At 34.7% G+C, this 17,072-nt stretch overlaps 1 protein-coding gene across 5 annotated transcripts in view; it reads left to right on the plus strand.

Moving 5' to 3' along the window:
- The window catches only part of yata (N-terminal kinase-like protein yata), an 88,789-nt gene that overhangs the window by 37,939 nt on the left and 33,778 nt on the right, over positions 1–17,072 (plus strand). For all 5 annotated transcript variants that reach the window (XM_089094402.1, XM_089094392.1, XM_089094429.1 and 2 more), the window contains exons 6-9: positions 9,060–9,150; positions 10,210–10,391; positions 12,958–13,090; positions 16,343–16,564. In XM_089094402.1, the coding sequence (XP_088950528.1) occupies positions 9,060–9,150; positions 10,210–10,391; positions 12,958–13,090; positions 16,343–16,564 (628 nt within the window). The remainder of the gene's footprint in view (positions 1–9,059; positions 9,151–10,209; positions 10,392–12,957; positions 13,091–16,342; positions 16,565–17,072) is intronic.

The following is a 17,072-nucleotide window of genomic DNA, read 5'->3' on the forward strand; positions in this document are numbered from 1 at the left end:
GGGGGGTTATCATCCTCAAAGACCTAAATTCCAGAACCTTTAAATACGTTGAACAAAATGGCTATCTCAACATTTTGATTGGATGTGTTTGGGGGAAAGGTGGGCATGAGAGGAGGGTTAGTTGCCCTCTATTCACTTTTGACTATTAAAAAGGGCACTAGCTCTTTGAATTTCCAATCGAATGAGCCTTTTTTGAAGTTTCTACGACAACGCCTTCTATAAAAACCTGCCCCCAGGGCATTACTTACAACCCTTGCCCTGAGGGCTGTGGAGGAGTGTCCTCCTCAAAAACATAATTTCAAGCCACTCCGATTTCCAATTGAATTAGCCCTTTTCGAAGTTTCTACGACAACTTCTTCGATACGAAATGCCCTGGTCTACGGGAAAAAAATAAGAAATAATACATTGTGCCAACATCGTTCTTATTACCCTCAGGGCATAACTTAAAACCCTTGCCCTGAGGGTTGTAGAGGAGTGACCTCCTCAAAAACATATTTTCTGTCTGGAAATCAACTACGCTGAACAAAATAGCTATCTCAAAATTTTGATTGGATGTGTTTCGGGAAATGGTGGGCGTGGACGGGGTGTTAGTTGCCTTCCAAACACTTTTGACTATTAAAAAAGGCACAAGCCATTCCAATTTCCAATTGAATGAGCCCTTTTCCAAGTTTCTATGACAACTTCTTCGATAGGAAGTACCCTGGTCTAAAATAATAAATAATACATTGTGCCAACATCGTTCTTATATGCCCCTACGGCATAACTTAAAACCCTTGCCCTGAGGAGCGACCTCCTCAAAAATATATTTTCTATCTGGAATCAACTACGCTGAACAAATTTGCTATCTCAAAATTTTGATTGGATGTTTGGGGGAATGATGGGCGTGGGGGGGGGCAAGTTGCCCTCCAATCACATTCAACTATTGATAGCCACTCCAATTTCCAATCGAATGAGCCCTTTTCAAAGTTTCTGCGACAACTCCCTCGATACGAAGTGCCCTGGTCTAAGACCAAGAAATACACAATACATTGTGCCCACATCGTTCTTTACTTATGCAGCGCTATTGCGCTGCCTATGATAAGACAGTATCCTTACATGATTCCACGCCACCAAGAAAAAACAAAAATCAACCTACATGAGATGCATGGAATAGCCAAGGACAATGTGTTTGTATATATGTATACATATAAGAGCCCTGGCACACGGCATGCGGCAGGCTTCTATATAGACCCTGGCACCGCGCCGATGAGGAAAGACCGGTGGCGGCGGGGCCAAAAACAGCGCGCCGTGCCGCCAGTAAGATGTCGGCAGTGCGCCGCCGGTGCGATCAATGTTGACCGCAAAAATTAAGGTTTTCATCAGTCTTTCTCAAATCACAGCTTAAATTTACAACAGATTCGAGCCTATTCATGAGTTCAAAAATTCACAAGTCGCTGGCTGGAAACTGGTCTTCGTTATTCATCAAGAGAAGTAGAAATCTGGTAGAAACGAAATGGCTGTGGCGTTTCAGAACCCTTGCATAATTCGAGTAGTTGAAGTATTTATTAGCTATGTATTCTTAACATAAATAAATTGTCAAAATTAGTAGTTTTTTTCATCGAGCATTACTGCATACAAAACTTCAAATACCGTATCACAAAATTCGTCAGTTATCTGGGTAAAAACTTTGAATATAACTTTAAACATAGAAGCTTAATTTTTTCATAATGCCCTTTGCCTATATCTGTTTTGTCACCTTTAAAACAGTTGAAATGGGTGACTTTGATATCGATTATTTTATTTTTTTTGCTCTTTTGGATTCCTAAAAAGCCTTCTTGTATTAAAAACTGGTTTTTAATAATAATTTAAAAAAAATGCATCTTAAAGTTTTTTTTTTGCTTCTTTATAGAATATTTGTCATGTAGGCTAAGGCTGAACTGCTGCTTTTTTCTTGCTTTTGGCTGCTCTTTTGGATATTATTCATTTTTTCTGTTGGGGATTTATTCCAAATTATAAACTGATAAATACCTAATATCACTCAAATTATAAACTGCATCTAAAAAGGAGTAAATATATCAAATTGAAAAATACATGATGAACACTTCACATGAGAACACTTCAATTGCAATGAAATAAAAAACACTTAATGGTTTATTCGGTATGAAGAAAAATGAAGTGCCAGCTATTTTCTTTGGTAAAAAATGAAAAGCTCATCCGTTTTAAATGTAATTAAATGAAATAATATGCAGACTGAATTAGCTCCGGGAAGATGTTGAGATTTTCATCCTACCTCGTCACTTTTAATCCCAGCAAAATGTAAGACACTTAGCATCAGTTATTGAGTTTAAGCTTTGATTTCCAAATGCTCACAAAAATTACCAAATTTAAGAAAGTCGCAACAATAAGTCACCTGTGGTCAAAATACTCAAAGACTCCTCTTTGATTCCCACCAAGGCTCAAATTTTCTACTATGGTCATTTCCATGGAAATCTCCAAAGAGTTTCTTTTTTAAATAGCTTTCAAGCGTAGTTAGGGGTATTTAGCCTTTTTTGCTTTTCTTCAAAGCTTTGAAAAAAGTGTTACATTTGTTATATTTGTGCATATTTTTGGTAATCATTTGTGGGGTGATCGAATTTTTTTAAACCACTGTAGATACGTAAGAACGTTGCAACATCTAGTAACCTTAGGTCATAAGACTGCCAAAGACTCCTCCTTGAACCTCCCAAATTGAAAGCTTTTATTATGACCTGGCCTTTTAATGTAGCTTGGGCACTGGACCAAGGGCGCCATTGTCACTCGAGCGCAACGCTAGGTGGGGATGTCAATATCGCTTTCGTCACACCAATTCGTTGTAGTGTGAATCTGCCTGGTACTTATGAATGAATGTTTTCAAAGTTAACCCGTTTCATCAATAAGAAAAAAAAACGGGTTGGACCCATATGTCCCTTTCCCTTTGGACGATAAAACCATTCAAGTGCTGTATCAAGTATAAATCACGAAAATCTTGTTAATTTTGTCAACTTTTCAACTTTTTGGTATCCCTGCTTTCAATAAAAAAAATCAAGGTACTATCACTTAAATATAATAACTCCCTATGCTCCCCCCTCTGGATACCATCTTGATAGAACACCGTCTCTGCTTTAAATAATTCAAAATAATCAACTTATTGGCACCCCTGCTTTCAAAAAAATAATAATAATCGAGATATATCATTGAAATATGATAGCTTACTACCCCCCCCCTCCTCTGGATACCACCTTGATAGGATGCCGTCTCTGCTTCAAATTAAAAAAAAATTAACGTTTTGGGATCCCTGCGTTAAATAAAAAGATTTCGAGATATTATCATTTAAATGTAAAACCTCCCTACCCCCCCCCCCGCTCTAGATACCACCTTGATAGGATACCGTCTCAGGTTTCATTAGAAAAATAATTTACTTAATAATTAACTAGGTCGCTTCATCAATAAGAAAAAAAAACGGGTTCGACGCATATGTCCCTTTCCCTTTGGACGATAAAACCATGCAAGTGCTGTATCAAGTATAACTCACGAAAATCTTGTTAATTTTGTCAACTTTTCAACTTTTTGGTATCCCTGCTTTCAATAAAAAAAATCAAGGTACTATCACTTAAATATAATAACTCCCTATGCTCCCCCCTCTGGATACCATCTTGATAGAACACCGTCTCTGCTTTAAATAATTCTAAATAATCAACTTATTGGCACCCCTGCTTTCAGAAAAAAAATAATAATCGAGATATATCATTGAAATATGATAGCTTACTACCCCCCCCCCCCCCTCCTCTGGATACCACCTTGATAGGATGCCGTCTCTGCTTCAAATTAAAAAAAAATTAACGTTTTGGGATCCCTGCGTTCAATAAAAAGATTTCGAGATATTATCATTTAAATGTAAAACCTCCCTACCCCCCCCCCCCCGCTCTAGATACCACCTTGATAGGATACCGTCTCAGGTTTCATTAGAAAAATAATTTACTTAATAATTAACTAGGTCACTATATGGTTCAAACAAACACGCAAAATAATGTTATACAGCTTAGTGTTCCTCCTAATTAGACTCCTCTTTGATCCCCACCAAGGCTCAAATTTTCTACTATGGTCATATCCATGGAAATCTCCAAAGAGTTTCTTTTTTAAATAGCTTTCAAGCGTAGTTAGGGGTATTTAGCCTTTTTTGCTTTTCTTCAGAGCTTTGAAAAAAGTGTTACATTTGTAATATTTGTGCATATTTTTGGTAATCATTTGTGGGGTGATCGAATTTTTTAAACCACTGTAGATATGTAAGAACGTTGCAACATCTAGTACCCTGAGGTCATAAGACTGTCAAAGACTCCTCCTTGAACCTCCCAAATTGAAAGCTTTTATTATGACCTGACCTTTTAATGTAGCTTGGGCACTGGACCAAGGGCGCCATTGTCACTCGAGCGCAACGCTAGGTGGGGATGTCAATATCGCTTTCGTCACACCAATTCGTTTTAGTGTGAATCTGTCTGGTACTTATGAATGAATGTTTTCAAAGTAAACCCGTTTCATCAATAAGAAAAAAAAACGGGTTCGACGCATATGTCCCTTTCCCTTTGGACGATAAAACCATGCAAGTGCTGTATCAAGTATAACTCACGAAAATCTTGTTAATTTTGTCAACTTTTCAACTTTTTGGTATCCCTGCTTTCAATAAAAAAAATCAAGGTACTATCACTTAAATATAATAACTCCCTATGCTCCCCCCTCTGGATACCATCTTGATAGAACACCGTCTCTGCTTTAAATAATTCAAAATAATCAACTTATTGGCACCCCTGCTTTCAAAAAAAAAAATAATAATCGAGATATATCATTGAAATATGATAGCTTACTACCCCCCCCCCCCCTCCTCTGGATACCACCTTGATAGGATGCCGTCTCTGCTTCAAATTAAAAAAAAATTAACGTTTTGGGATCCCTGCGTTCAATAAAAAGATTTCGAGATATTATCATTTAAATGTAAAACCTCCCTACCCCCCCCCCGCTCTAGATACCACCTTGATAGGATACCGTCTCAGGTTTCATTAGAAAAATAATTTACTTAATAATTAACTAGGTCGCTTCATCAATAAGAAAAAAAAACGGGTTGGACCCATATGTCCCTTTCCCTTTGGACGATAAAACCATTCAAGTGCTGTATCAAGTATAACTCACGAAAATCTTGTTAATTTTGTCAACTTTTCAATTTTTTGGCATCCCTGCTTTCAATAAAAAAAATCAAGGTACTATCACTTAAATATAATAACTCCCTATGCTCCCCCCTCTGGATACCATCTTGATAGAACACCGTCTCTGCTTTAAATAATTCAAAATAATCAACTTATTGGCACCCCTGCTTTCAAAAAAAAAAATAATAATCGAGATACATCATTGACATATGATAGCTTACTACCCCCCCCCCTCCTCTGGATACCACCTTGATAGGATGCCGTCTCTGCTTCAAATTAAAAAAAAATTAACGTTTTGGGATCCCTGCGTTCAATAAAAAGATTTCGAGATATTATCCTTTAAATGTAAAACCTCCCTACCCCCCCCCCGCTCTAGATACCACCTTGATAGGATACCGTCTCAGGTTTCATTAGAAAAATAATTTACTTAATAATTAACTAGGTCACTATATGGTTCAAACAAACACGCAAAATAATGTTATACAGCTTAGTGTTCCTTGAAAAAAAAATTGAGGGTATGAGTAAAGGGGTACAAAGACAACAACAAAAATATCGAAATTATTCAAATATACCTAAATTATTGGAAAACTGATTCATAGATTTGCCGTGACATTCAATAAGATCCTAAGAATCTAATTAAAAGGGAGCACATACAAAAGCCAAATTAGGCCAGTAGCCCATGAGAAATTGCAAAATACCCAAGACAATGAACAAGTCCCAATGGGGGCCCTGGGTCTATCAAAATATTTCAATGGTTTCCCAGGGAATTTGATATTATTTTCTTCCGTCTCTACTTTAAATGAAAAATCTAATTATATTTTTGGCATCCCTGCTTTCAAAAAAAATATGAGGTATTATCATTTAAAAATGATAGCCCCCTATCCCCCCCCTATTGGCAATAATTTACAATTTATTTATGAATCATATTTTGGGGTAACTTCCGGTTCAATCTTTAATTCCCCAACCTTGTACATAGCTTAGTCTATAGCTAAATTTTGTCTCAATAGAAGGTTTTTATTTTTGGGAAGGAGGGTAAAAATGCTTCAGAAGGAAGATTGTATTTTCTATCAGGCGTTCAACAGTTGGGTATTAAACATTAAGAAAATCTTATATAAAAACAGCAAAAAAAAAAAAAATGCAAACTTTCAATTCAGCTGTAGCAACAATCTGTCGGCTGTCAATTTCAAAATCCAACTGAATGCTGAAGCTGTATAGTAGTGAATGCGTTCTATAATTCTACTATTCAACTTGAAAATAAAATTCTTGACTGCGAAGGATGTAAGAAATAGCGATTGGGAAACTGCATTCGAAATTACTTAAACTCATTTCATAAAGACGATACTTTTTTTTGTCAACATATGAAGAACTGTGTATATTGCAATATTTGCAATTGCATATTGCATCTGTCTGGTTTTATGCAAAGTAAAAGAAGAGACGAAAATTAATGAACAAGAGAGTAGTGAAAAATTATGGTATGCAAAGTAATATTTGGCAGGGAAAGTAACTGGTGATAAATCTCTAGGGGGCAGCGTGATTGCTTGATTTTCGGGGATTCATGGAACCAAATTTTTTTTCGGGGTGACGCATAGATTTTCGGGAAAATACTCAAAAAATCGGGGATAGTTCAAGCCCGTGCTTGATTTATAATCAGGAAAATTGAAATTCTAAACCACACGATAAGGAAAATCTCAAACTTTGCGGTTGACGCAATAAAGAATTGCCGCAAAATTAATTTAAAGTCGACCGAACGCCGCCGCCACTGCCGGCGGCGGCGCGCCTGTGGCGCGCCGGCGATGATACGAGGCTTCAGCGGCGTTCGACCGGGCCTCTCGTCGGCGGCGTTCGGTCGATCAACCGCGCCGGGGTCTACTTCTATATATGGATTCCCATTGTCGCTTGTCTTCTAACCGCAGACAATTTGCTGTCTTTTCATGCTATAGTCTTTTCAAAAATATTTGATTATTAAAGCACGTCCAATTTCTAACAACGATTTCTACTAAGCTTCAAACTTTTGTTTTTCTTTTTTAAGGTTTTTGAATTGTTGTAATCTCTTGTTAAAATGTATGCAAATATTTTTGCAATTGCCAGTTATATGCTCCTTACGCAATTTAATAGTTTTCATACTGTTGTCTTTTCAAAGATGTTTGATTATTGAAGCTAGTCTGATTTCTAACAACGATATGTAGGCTACTAACTTTTGGTCTTCTTTTAAGGTTTTTTGATTGTTGTAATTCCTTGTCAAAATAGAGAATCATCATGTAATAATCGCAAATTTTCGTTTTTTGGGCCTTCCTACTGACATACAGTAATATAACTGTTTGCGTTCGAACCTGTAATCACGTAACGAATTGATATTATCAAACAAAAAACAAACTAATTTTAAAATTTTCCTGCATTTTTCTAGTTTGAATTAAAACATTAAAGTTAATGCTCAGACACTCCAAATATTTTTGCAGTTTACATAATAACCTTAGTTATTCTGAACTGAGCTTAAAAAATTTTTCAACTTTTTTTTATATCTTAAAAAGATATTGCTTATACTTATAAGAAAACAAATTTGGTAATGATGTTTTTCTTACAACAATTTCTACTAAGCTTCAAACTTTTGGTTTTCTTTTTAAGATTTTTGAAGTATTGTAATCCCTTGTCAAAATATATATATAAGTATTTTTACAATTACCAGTTTTTTGCTCTTTATGCAATTTAATGTCTTTTCATACTGACTCTTTCAAAGGTATTTGATCATTGAATCAAGTCCGAGTTCTGACAGCAATTTCTACTAAGCTTCAAACTTTTTATTTTCTTTTTTAAGGTTTTTGGGTTTATGTAATCCCTTGTCAAAATATATACAAACATTTTTGCAATTACCATTTTTGTTCTTTAACCAATTTAATGTAAACTTTTCCATGCATGAAAATCTTTAGTTTTTCCACATCCATGTGTGACAACGTCATTGCAATACTGATGTATATAAAAATAACGTCACTCACATAAATATTTTTCCCAAAACTAAAGTTTTTACGAATTTCCTCAACCTTCTGAACTGTCTAGATCGTTTTTTAGGCCAAAATATCACAGAATGCCAGTTTTTCCGAAAACATATAGAGGCCGTTTTCGAGAAAAAATAAATAGATCGAGAATATATACATACACAATCATTGCTCACTTATAAAGACTGTATATATATATATATATATATATATATATATATATATATATATATATATATATATATATATATATATATATATATATATATATATATATATATATATATATATATATATATATATATATATCGTTCTGACGAATATTTTTGGATGTAGCATCAAAGTATTATGGGTCTGCACTGTTTGTTTTCGGTGCTAATTGTTTTTGGCCTTGTTCCCATCATTTCAAACTTAAAAAGAGAGAATGACTACTTTTCAGAGCACGCTATGGAATTTTTCTTCTTCTTTTTTTTGGAAACTAACTGTTGAGTGTTACCAACACTTCTCTTCTAGCAGGATCAGATGTTAAATGTTATTGATCCGACACCATTTCGTGGGATTTCAGATATTTTTCAAAATTCCCACAAATTTGTCTTAGCAAAAAGTTTTATCATTAAGATTAATCAAAATAATATTTCACATTCGCGAGTCGGCTTGAAATAGCTATTCTTCCATCCTTAACAGTTTTCTTTAACAGGTTTTAAAATTTTCTGTTACTGTGGGCTAAATTTCTTTCTATTCTAGGTTGCTTCAAAGGGGCAACCATGACTACAGATATGCAGTAAGTCACTAAACAATACACTAATAAGACTAAATACTGATAGATGATTAATAGAGAATAAATAACGAATAATATAATAAAGGCATATTGTTTCAGGTCTGCTGATATGTGGGGTTTTGGATGTCTCCTTTGGGAAGTCTTCAACGGAAAATTGGACAATCCCCTGTCACTGAAGAATTTGAAGAAGGTAAACAATTTTTATGGTACAGGTTTAAGACTTACATTATTTCTTTATAAGCCATATATTATGTTAGATATTATGATTATGATATCTGGACTATCATAATAGATGTATTTATGATTGAGATTAAGTAAAAAAAAACACAAGTTTCTTCAGCTTAAAGTAAAGAGCAACATCAAAACTTAAAACGAATAGAAATTATCAAACAGTTCGTGGCAACGAACTGTAAGTAAGGTGGGACCTGGCTCAATAGTAACTGAAACTCTAGAGAATGGAATTTTGATACCAATAGATACATCAAAATAATTGGCTTTTGGTGCTGACTCCAAGTCCACAAGTTTCATTGAGTTTATTTTTATATTTTGCCTCAATTTTGAAAAAGGGGGAAATACCCCCTAAAAGTCAAGGAATCTTAATGAAACCTGCACCATCAGATTCAGCGTATCAGAAAATCCTACTTTAGTGGTTTCAAGGTCCTCTCTGCAAAAATATGGAATTTGGAATTTTTTGTCAGAAAAAAGGTCACGGATGTGTGTTTATTTGTTTGTTTGTTTTTTCAGGTGTGATCGTATCAACCCAGTAGCCCTAGAATATCGGGAGAGGGCTCAATCGAACGTAAATTAAAAGTCCTAGTGCCCTTTTTAAGTGAAAAAAAGATTGGAAGGCAACTAGGCCCCATCCAACACCCTTTTTTCTCAAAATCGTCCGATCAAATTTTGAGATAACCATTTTGTTCACCATAGTTGGAAGGCTGAATAACTATACCTTTGGTGATAACTTGACCCCCCACAGCCCCAATATGCTGAGCAAACGAGAACAAATAAATCAAATTGATTTCAGAATTTCAGAGCTATGTTACAATTTTGAGTTGTTTTTTTCTTTTTTTGTATCAAAGGCACACAATTGTTTTTTTATCACAATTGTTGAAATTAGCCAAAAATAATTTATGTCATATTGAAGATGACTTTTTCTAATACAAAAGTATTGAAAGGAGTTTAGTTCATATTCTAATGGTATTTGGGATATTACTCTAAAGTTATTCTTTAACATATCCCTATTTTACAGATCCCTAAACTGTTGCAAGCAACGTACTGTGAACTTGTGAGTGCCAATCCGTCAACTAGACCAAATCCAAGTGATGTTATTCAAAAGAACAGGATGACAGGGGGTTACTTTGATGACAAGAAAGTAAAAACACTCCTATTGCTATCTGATATTCACATCATGGACCCAACTGAAAAAAGCAAGTAAGTGTGTAGGGTCATTCTGTATATTTGGTTGTTTCAGCTTCGTTTAGGCTAAGTTATCCAAAATGGTGGCGTTGTAGATGTGCTGTAGTCGTTAATGATGCATCCAGAGTGTCATTTTCAGATTCATACTTTTTTGGAGCCTGTTTGCCTGTAGGCAGCCCCACTCTTATGCAGAATAATTTCTGTTCATTTTAAGTTATAATTTTTCCTCTTATTTTTATTTTTTTCATTTAAATTCTTTATTCCAACCAAGTTCATGTTGTTTTTTTATTTTTATTTTATAAGCTCAAAAATAACGCAAACCAAGAAGCTTAGTAAATCTTCGTAACATAAGGGCTATATCAAGGCATTAGGGGGGGGGGGGTTAGGACGCAGCTGCCACGCTAGCGATTATTATATTTGACAACGGTGTTGAATGGCAAATCTAATTGCATGTTTATCATTCAATGTTCTTTCATCATTCAGAAAATTTTAACCTTTCATTACAAACAGGGCAAACGCCATCTATTAAATTTAAAAACTGAAAAAGTATTTTCCGATGTCTAAATGGCTCAAAAATGTAAAGCCGATGCACACCGTCTAATGGGGCTCTGGTTTAAAGTTGCAACATAATTGTTTAAGAAGCCTGAAAGTGGTAAATTAAAGCGCACCATTACGTTAAGTTGCTTCAAGGAATACCACAATAGAGGAATAACACTGGAATTTTGTTTTGAAAAACCCCACGAGCTTGATTTTGTTAAGATAACTCAAAAGGTGTTATCGTCACTGAAATCATTATAACATATAATAGCAAATGATATATAATTAAACAAAAAAAAAACTGGAAATCATTTCACAATATTTTAAATCAGTAGCATCAAAGGGTGTGATGCTACTTATTTGCATCCACTCTTTTGGGACAACCTCGGCGACCCATATCCTGCTAAACAGTAGAATCAAACGGGGATTATTTGTAGCTTTTTTTCCAATTACAGAGATTTTCAACTGAGAGTACAAAAAGAGTTGGAATTCTATCGATAAAAGTATGATTTTTTTATAATAGACCGAAGGATATTTAGTCGAAAAAAATATATTCGGCCTAGCAATCAATGGACTATAAAGCCAAAAGTTTCTTTGTATTCTAATGAGTGTGATTATTTCGAAAACAGCTAAAATCTAATTTTTAAAACTGCTTGTGAAAGTGCTGACTATTTGGATTGAGAAGGGTGGACAAATCTTTAATGTGATATATTTTAACCCTTCTATCGACTTATTCAAATGCAAAGAACCGCTGATCTTCTCTTTGAGAAAAGCTTAGTCAACAGTTTTGTCACCTATTACAGAAGCGTGAAAATGTCAGATAAGACCTTCAGGTACGGCAGTGACGCTACACTGCACATAATAAATTTTGCAGGTGAGTGAAGATGCTGCAAAATGTAAATGCAATCAATATATTCAATTGAAAATGCAAGTCCCTGCTGATCTTCTCTTTGACAGCAGCTTAGTAAACAGTTTAGAGTTTAGTAAACCTATCACAGAAGAGTAAAAATGTCAGATACGACCTTTAGATATGGCAGTGACGCTATCCTGCACAGAATAAATTTTGCAGGCGACTGAAGATGCTGCAAATTTCAAATGCAATCAATTTACTCAATTGCAAATGCCTCACTGATCTTCTTTTTTAGAACGGCTTATTAAACAGTTTTTGCACCTATTGCAGAGTTGTAAAAATGTCAGATACGACCTCTTGGTGTGGTGGGGCATAGAATGGATTTTGCAGGCGAGTGAAGATGTTGCAAAATGAATTTCTATTTGTTTTTTTTTTTTTTTTTTTTTTTTTTTTGGTATAATATAGTAATTTTTTTATGAGTTATTAAAGATCAACTTTTTGTACAGTACATAGAATATTTTTCCTTTGATTCTCAACATGCGGCTAAGATCTCTGGGGTTTTTTTTTCGACAATATTTTGTAATTTAAAGGGGGTATAATGTATTCTGAAAAACCTCCAAATATCTTGAGAAAAAATGACATGAGAAAACAGGTGGGATTAATCGACAGGACTTTTTTAGTGGGAGAGGATAAGCTGCTATTCTGTATATCACAGAAAAAAATATCACATAAATACCTTTTGAAACACCGTGGCCGAATTGAGGAGCCTTTGGCCGAATTTTTGCCGTGGTTAAACTGATGGCTGAATTACAGTGGCCAAATTTTATTAGATCATATATTGTCATTGTAACAGTAGCTTGAAGTAGCAAAACCTGAACACTACTGAAAAAAAAAATAATTAAATTAAAAAGCCCAACGATATGCAGTGGCGAGTCGACAAACGACAATATTTTTTTCTTCGTCTATCTCTTTTTTTTAATTCAAATGGATTAAATTTAAGTGGAAGACAATTACTAATTATAAAGACCACCTTTATTTAAAGCATAAAGTTGCTTTCCCTACAAATTGAAGTATTGCTAAGATCTACTCTTTCCTCTATCTCTTTTCATTGGTGCATTTATTTTATTTTTGCTTCAGTGTAATCTGTTGGGTAAATGCTTTAGTGGCGACCCAATTCATATTTCGTTTTTTCAGTCTGTTTAAACACATTTCGGATTACATTTCAAATTACCCGCCAGAAGTTTGTAAGTTCAAAATACTCCCTGTCCTGCTGAATGCATTTGAGTTTGGCAATGCTGGGTCGTCTGTTGTGTCCCCATTATTAAAGGTAAGTGATTAACACTAGTTTTTCTTCTAATTTTCTTTTTCTTAAAGTGGGCTGTGGGTGTATAGTAGGCAATCTTCGCCTATGAGGAGGTATCAAACTTTTATTGTGTCTGTAAGACGTTCTGGTAGCATAAGCGTTCCTTAATTAGACAGTATTTGTTTTGATCAGACAAAAAAAAAATAATCAACACTGTCTTCCTGCGGAAAATCATATTGAGATGAATCCGAAGAAAAGTTAGACAATTCTAATTGTAGAAGAGAAGATTATAAAAGTAACTACGGCTTTTACTGGCTCCTAGGGCTATCATAAACTACTTAACCATTCTCATTAAATTTTAATGTTTACGATTTTCTCGTATTAAAAGACAACGTAGCTTAAAATACCTGCTATTACCTGATAATGAACGCGAACATATAATGCTGTTTGGAAGAAAGCATTTACAACAATCCAAGAAACTTCTTATTGTTAAAATTTTATATCTTTTTTAAAATTATTTAAACGAGCAATAATTGTGTATATATGTTATTTCTCCTCGGAATCAGCTACAGAGATTTTTTTAAGACCAGCATATTCACATTTCTGACCACCAAAACCTTCTAAATAGGTCATAACATTAAGGAAGGATTCGTACTTTTCTCAGGGTGGTTGTATCAAACCTATGATGGCGTCATGACATCAAGAAGACTCACATTGTCTGCGGTTGGAAGAAAAGCGACATCGAAAATCAATATATATAAGCCTGCTGCGTAGCCATACCAAGGCCCGATACTGTTTATTATATATATATATATATATATATATATATATATATATATATATATATATATATATATATATATATATATATATATATATATATATATATATATATATATATATATATATATGTATGAAACGTTTAAGTCGCAAACATTTCAATGCTTTTAAGAACCAACATCTCTAAATTTATTACGAGGATTCGTCTCGTAATTTTCCCCTAGCTCTTTATCCCACCCCCCACCCCCCTCATAGATTTTCAAAAATCTGTAATCAATCATAGGGCTGTGTGTCTGACTTTACCCATATACCAGCATGTATAAGTAAAATGCGTTTGAAGTTCTTCTATACTGTCAGTTTATATTACCATGTGCAATAATTATGGGTGAGTTTGACCTCATTTCTTGGTATTAATGGTAAAAATATGGGAAACAGACTCCTACTTCAGCAAACCGTTACTTAAAAGTGACGAACGCTTACTAAAAAGTGATCACTGATCATTGCTAATAGTAATCGAAGCTCTGAAAAACCAAATTTTGAAATATACTTTGCAACAAATTAATATAATTTTTATTGTGATCCCAAACATCAGAAAAAAAAAATTACGTTTAAAGGTGCCTGTCAAAAATTAATAATATAGGAACATTTTGCTAAATTTTAGAAATAAGGGGAGATAATAGCCCCCCGAAAAACGGGTTCAATCTTGATGAAAATTAAACCATCGACGTCATCAGATTTGAGAACCCAAAATCAGGCATTTCTGCTATCATTTTACCAAAATACGGAATTTCCTATTTTCCTGAAAAAGACAGTCACAGATGCGGTTTTTTTTGTTTTTTTAATGAGGGGGATTTGTCTTATTAGTGGGCGTATAATGTCGAAAGATGGCTTATTTGAACGAATATTTAAACTCCTAGCACCCTGTTTAAGTAACAAAAGATGTGGGCCGTGACCTGGGGCTATGCGTGACTCTTTTGTGCCAAAACCAATAGTGTTTGTGCGAATAGGGCCTAAACACTATGACGTGAACAGCTTGATGCAGCCAATTAGTTTTAAACGATTTTAAAGCAGTGTGTAATACCCTCTAATGCCAGACGACATAGTGCTGTGAGATGGCACATTCAGGTCTGTGTCGGTTGATCTTTGGGGAATAGGTGAGGGGTCTCAGAAAATGTATTTTTGTTTCGTAGATTTTAAATCCCTCTGAGACGCCATTTTGGTTAATATGGTGATTGTAATACAGGCTCGTTCAAGAAAATCAAAGACAATTTCTTGAATCAATTTGAATGCGTAAAAGCCTCATCCAAGGAAAAAGCCAGAAGCTGGTGATAAAAGGTGATAAGAGGTTCTAAGATGTCTAAATGCCCAGGACGTATAAATCTGGGCTGGCTCAGATAGCGATGGGTTGAGTTACTTTTTAACGCAAGCGGAATCGGCAGCAACTTCTAGGTTGCTTATGATGAATATCAGGGCCATATCCAGGATTTTTGTTCGGGGGGGGGGGTACCTGATTTTTTCCCGTGGACTTTGTCTAACATCCTCGAGACGGGTATTTTTTAGACTAATTTTCGACTCTGTCAAAAAATTTGAGGGGGGTTCAAACCGGGTAACCCCCCCCCCCCCTGGATACGGACTTGATGAATATACTATTTCAACAAGATTGGGTAACCGGTTAAACCTGCTCTAAGAATGACTAAAAGGGATCTTTTGTGGCTGTGTAATCAGTTTTAAATAATACTGATCTTGTATGGCCATTTCCTTTCCAAGACTGATATTCTAGAGATGTCTAAGGATCATTGTCACACTCAAGTAAACCATCATGTATAGCTCCTGTTCATTCGTTTTCTAAGAAAGTCATACCAACTTTTTGCTAGACCTTGGGATAGCATATCCTCAAAGCTAAATGATTCCTCGTTAGCAGCTCTAGAACGAGAAAGAAAAGCCCTTGGATTATCAAATTTTAGTACAACAATTAAAATACGATAAGTTAGCATGAACCAATGTTTCATTGAATTTTTACTAAAAAAAAAATTAGATCTATTGAAGGTTAAGGGTTTTTTCCACCCAATTGAGTTTTTCTTCCTGTCACCAATTTTTCCTCTAACTTACATGTCTGCTCTCGTTCTTATTACCATTAATTCTGTCTGCTCTCGTTCTTATTACCTTTTCTGTCTGCTCTCGTTCTTACTACCATTAATTCTGTCTGCTCTTGTTCTTACTACCTTTTCTGTCTGCTCTCGTTCTTACTACCATTAATTCTGTTTGCTCTCGTTCTTACTACCATTAATTCTGTCTGCTCTCGTTCTTACTACGATTTATTCTGTCTGCTTTTCTCGTTCTTACTACCATTAATTCTGTTTGCTCTCGTTCTTACTACCATTAATTCTGTCTTCTCTCGTTCTTACTACGATTTATTCTGTCTGCTCTCGTTCTTACTACCATTAATTGCCAGAATAAGATCGTAAAGGACGATGTATGCTCTTTTTTATATTTTAGATTGGAATGCTGCTCAATGAAGAAGAATACCAGGAGAAAATGGTGCCTTGTATCATCAAATTATTTTCTTCTAATGATCGAGAGACGAGAGCCAAAATGCTTCAGGAACTTCATCAATTTGTTCCTTATTTAAGCACATCTGTAGTAAATGATCATATTTTTCCAAATATTGCCAACGGATTTATTGATTCAAATGCATACATTAGAGAAATGACTATAAAGGTTTTCTTTTTTCTCTCACTCTTTCTTTCCTACAAAAGTTAGGTGTAGTCAGTGCCTTAATTTTGTTTTTTGCTTTTTTATTTAATTCGTGGAAGCTTTTCAAGCAGACAGATTGAAATATTTTTGATTTTATTATTTAATTATTTTACTTTATTTAATTATTTTGTTTATTCTTCTTTTAAATTATATCCTGTGTGTATTTATCTTCTGTTTGCTTCCTAAACTTTGCTCTCATAATTTTTTAAATAATTCCGTACTCCATTCTTTTCCTTTTGCTTTTCTTTACATTTTTTTTCTGACGGTATCAAAAGTCATTCTTTATCTCGTTTGTTTTCTTCTTACATACTTGTTTCCCGGTAAAAAAAAAAGTAGTAAATGAAAAAATAAAAAACCTATGAAAATAATTAGGAAATAAAGGAATTCAAAAAAGTATTGTCAATGAAGCTGAGGTACAGTCGAAATAGCTATATGGCTTCTTCAATGGGACCCTTGCGCTCTTAGGAACAAA

The sequence above is a fragment of the Artemia sp. Qi Xiang Cuo genome, chromosome 1 (genome assembly GCF_049724085.1).
Source record: "Artemia sp. Qi Xiang Cuo chromosome 1, ASM4972408v1, whole genome shotgun sequence".
Classification (NCBI taxonomy): Eukaryota; Metazoa; Arthropoda; class Branchiopoda; order Anostraca; family Artemiidae; genus Artemia; species Artemia sp. Qi Xiang Cuo.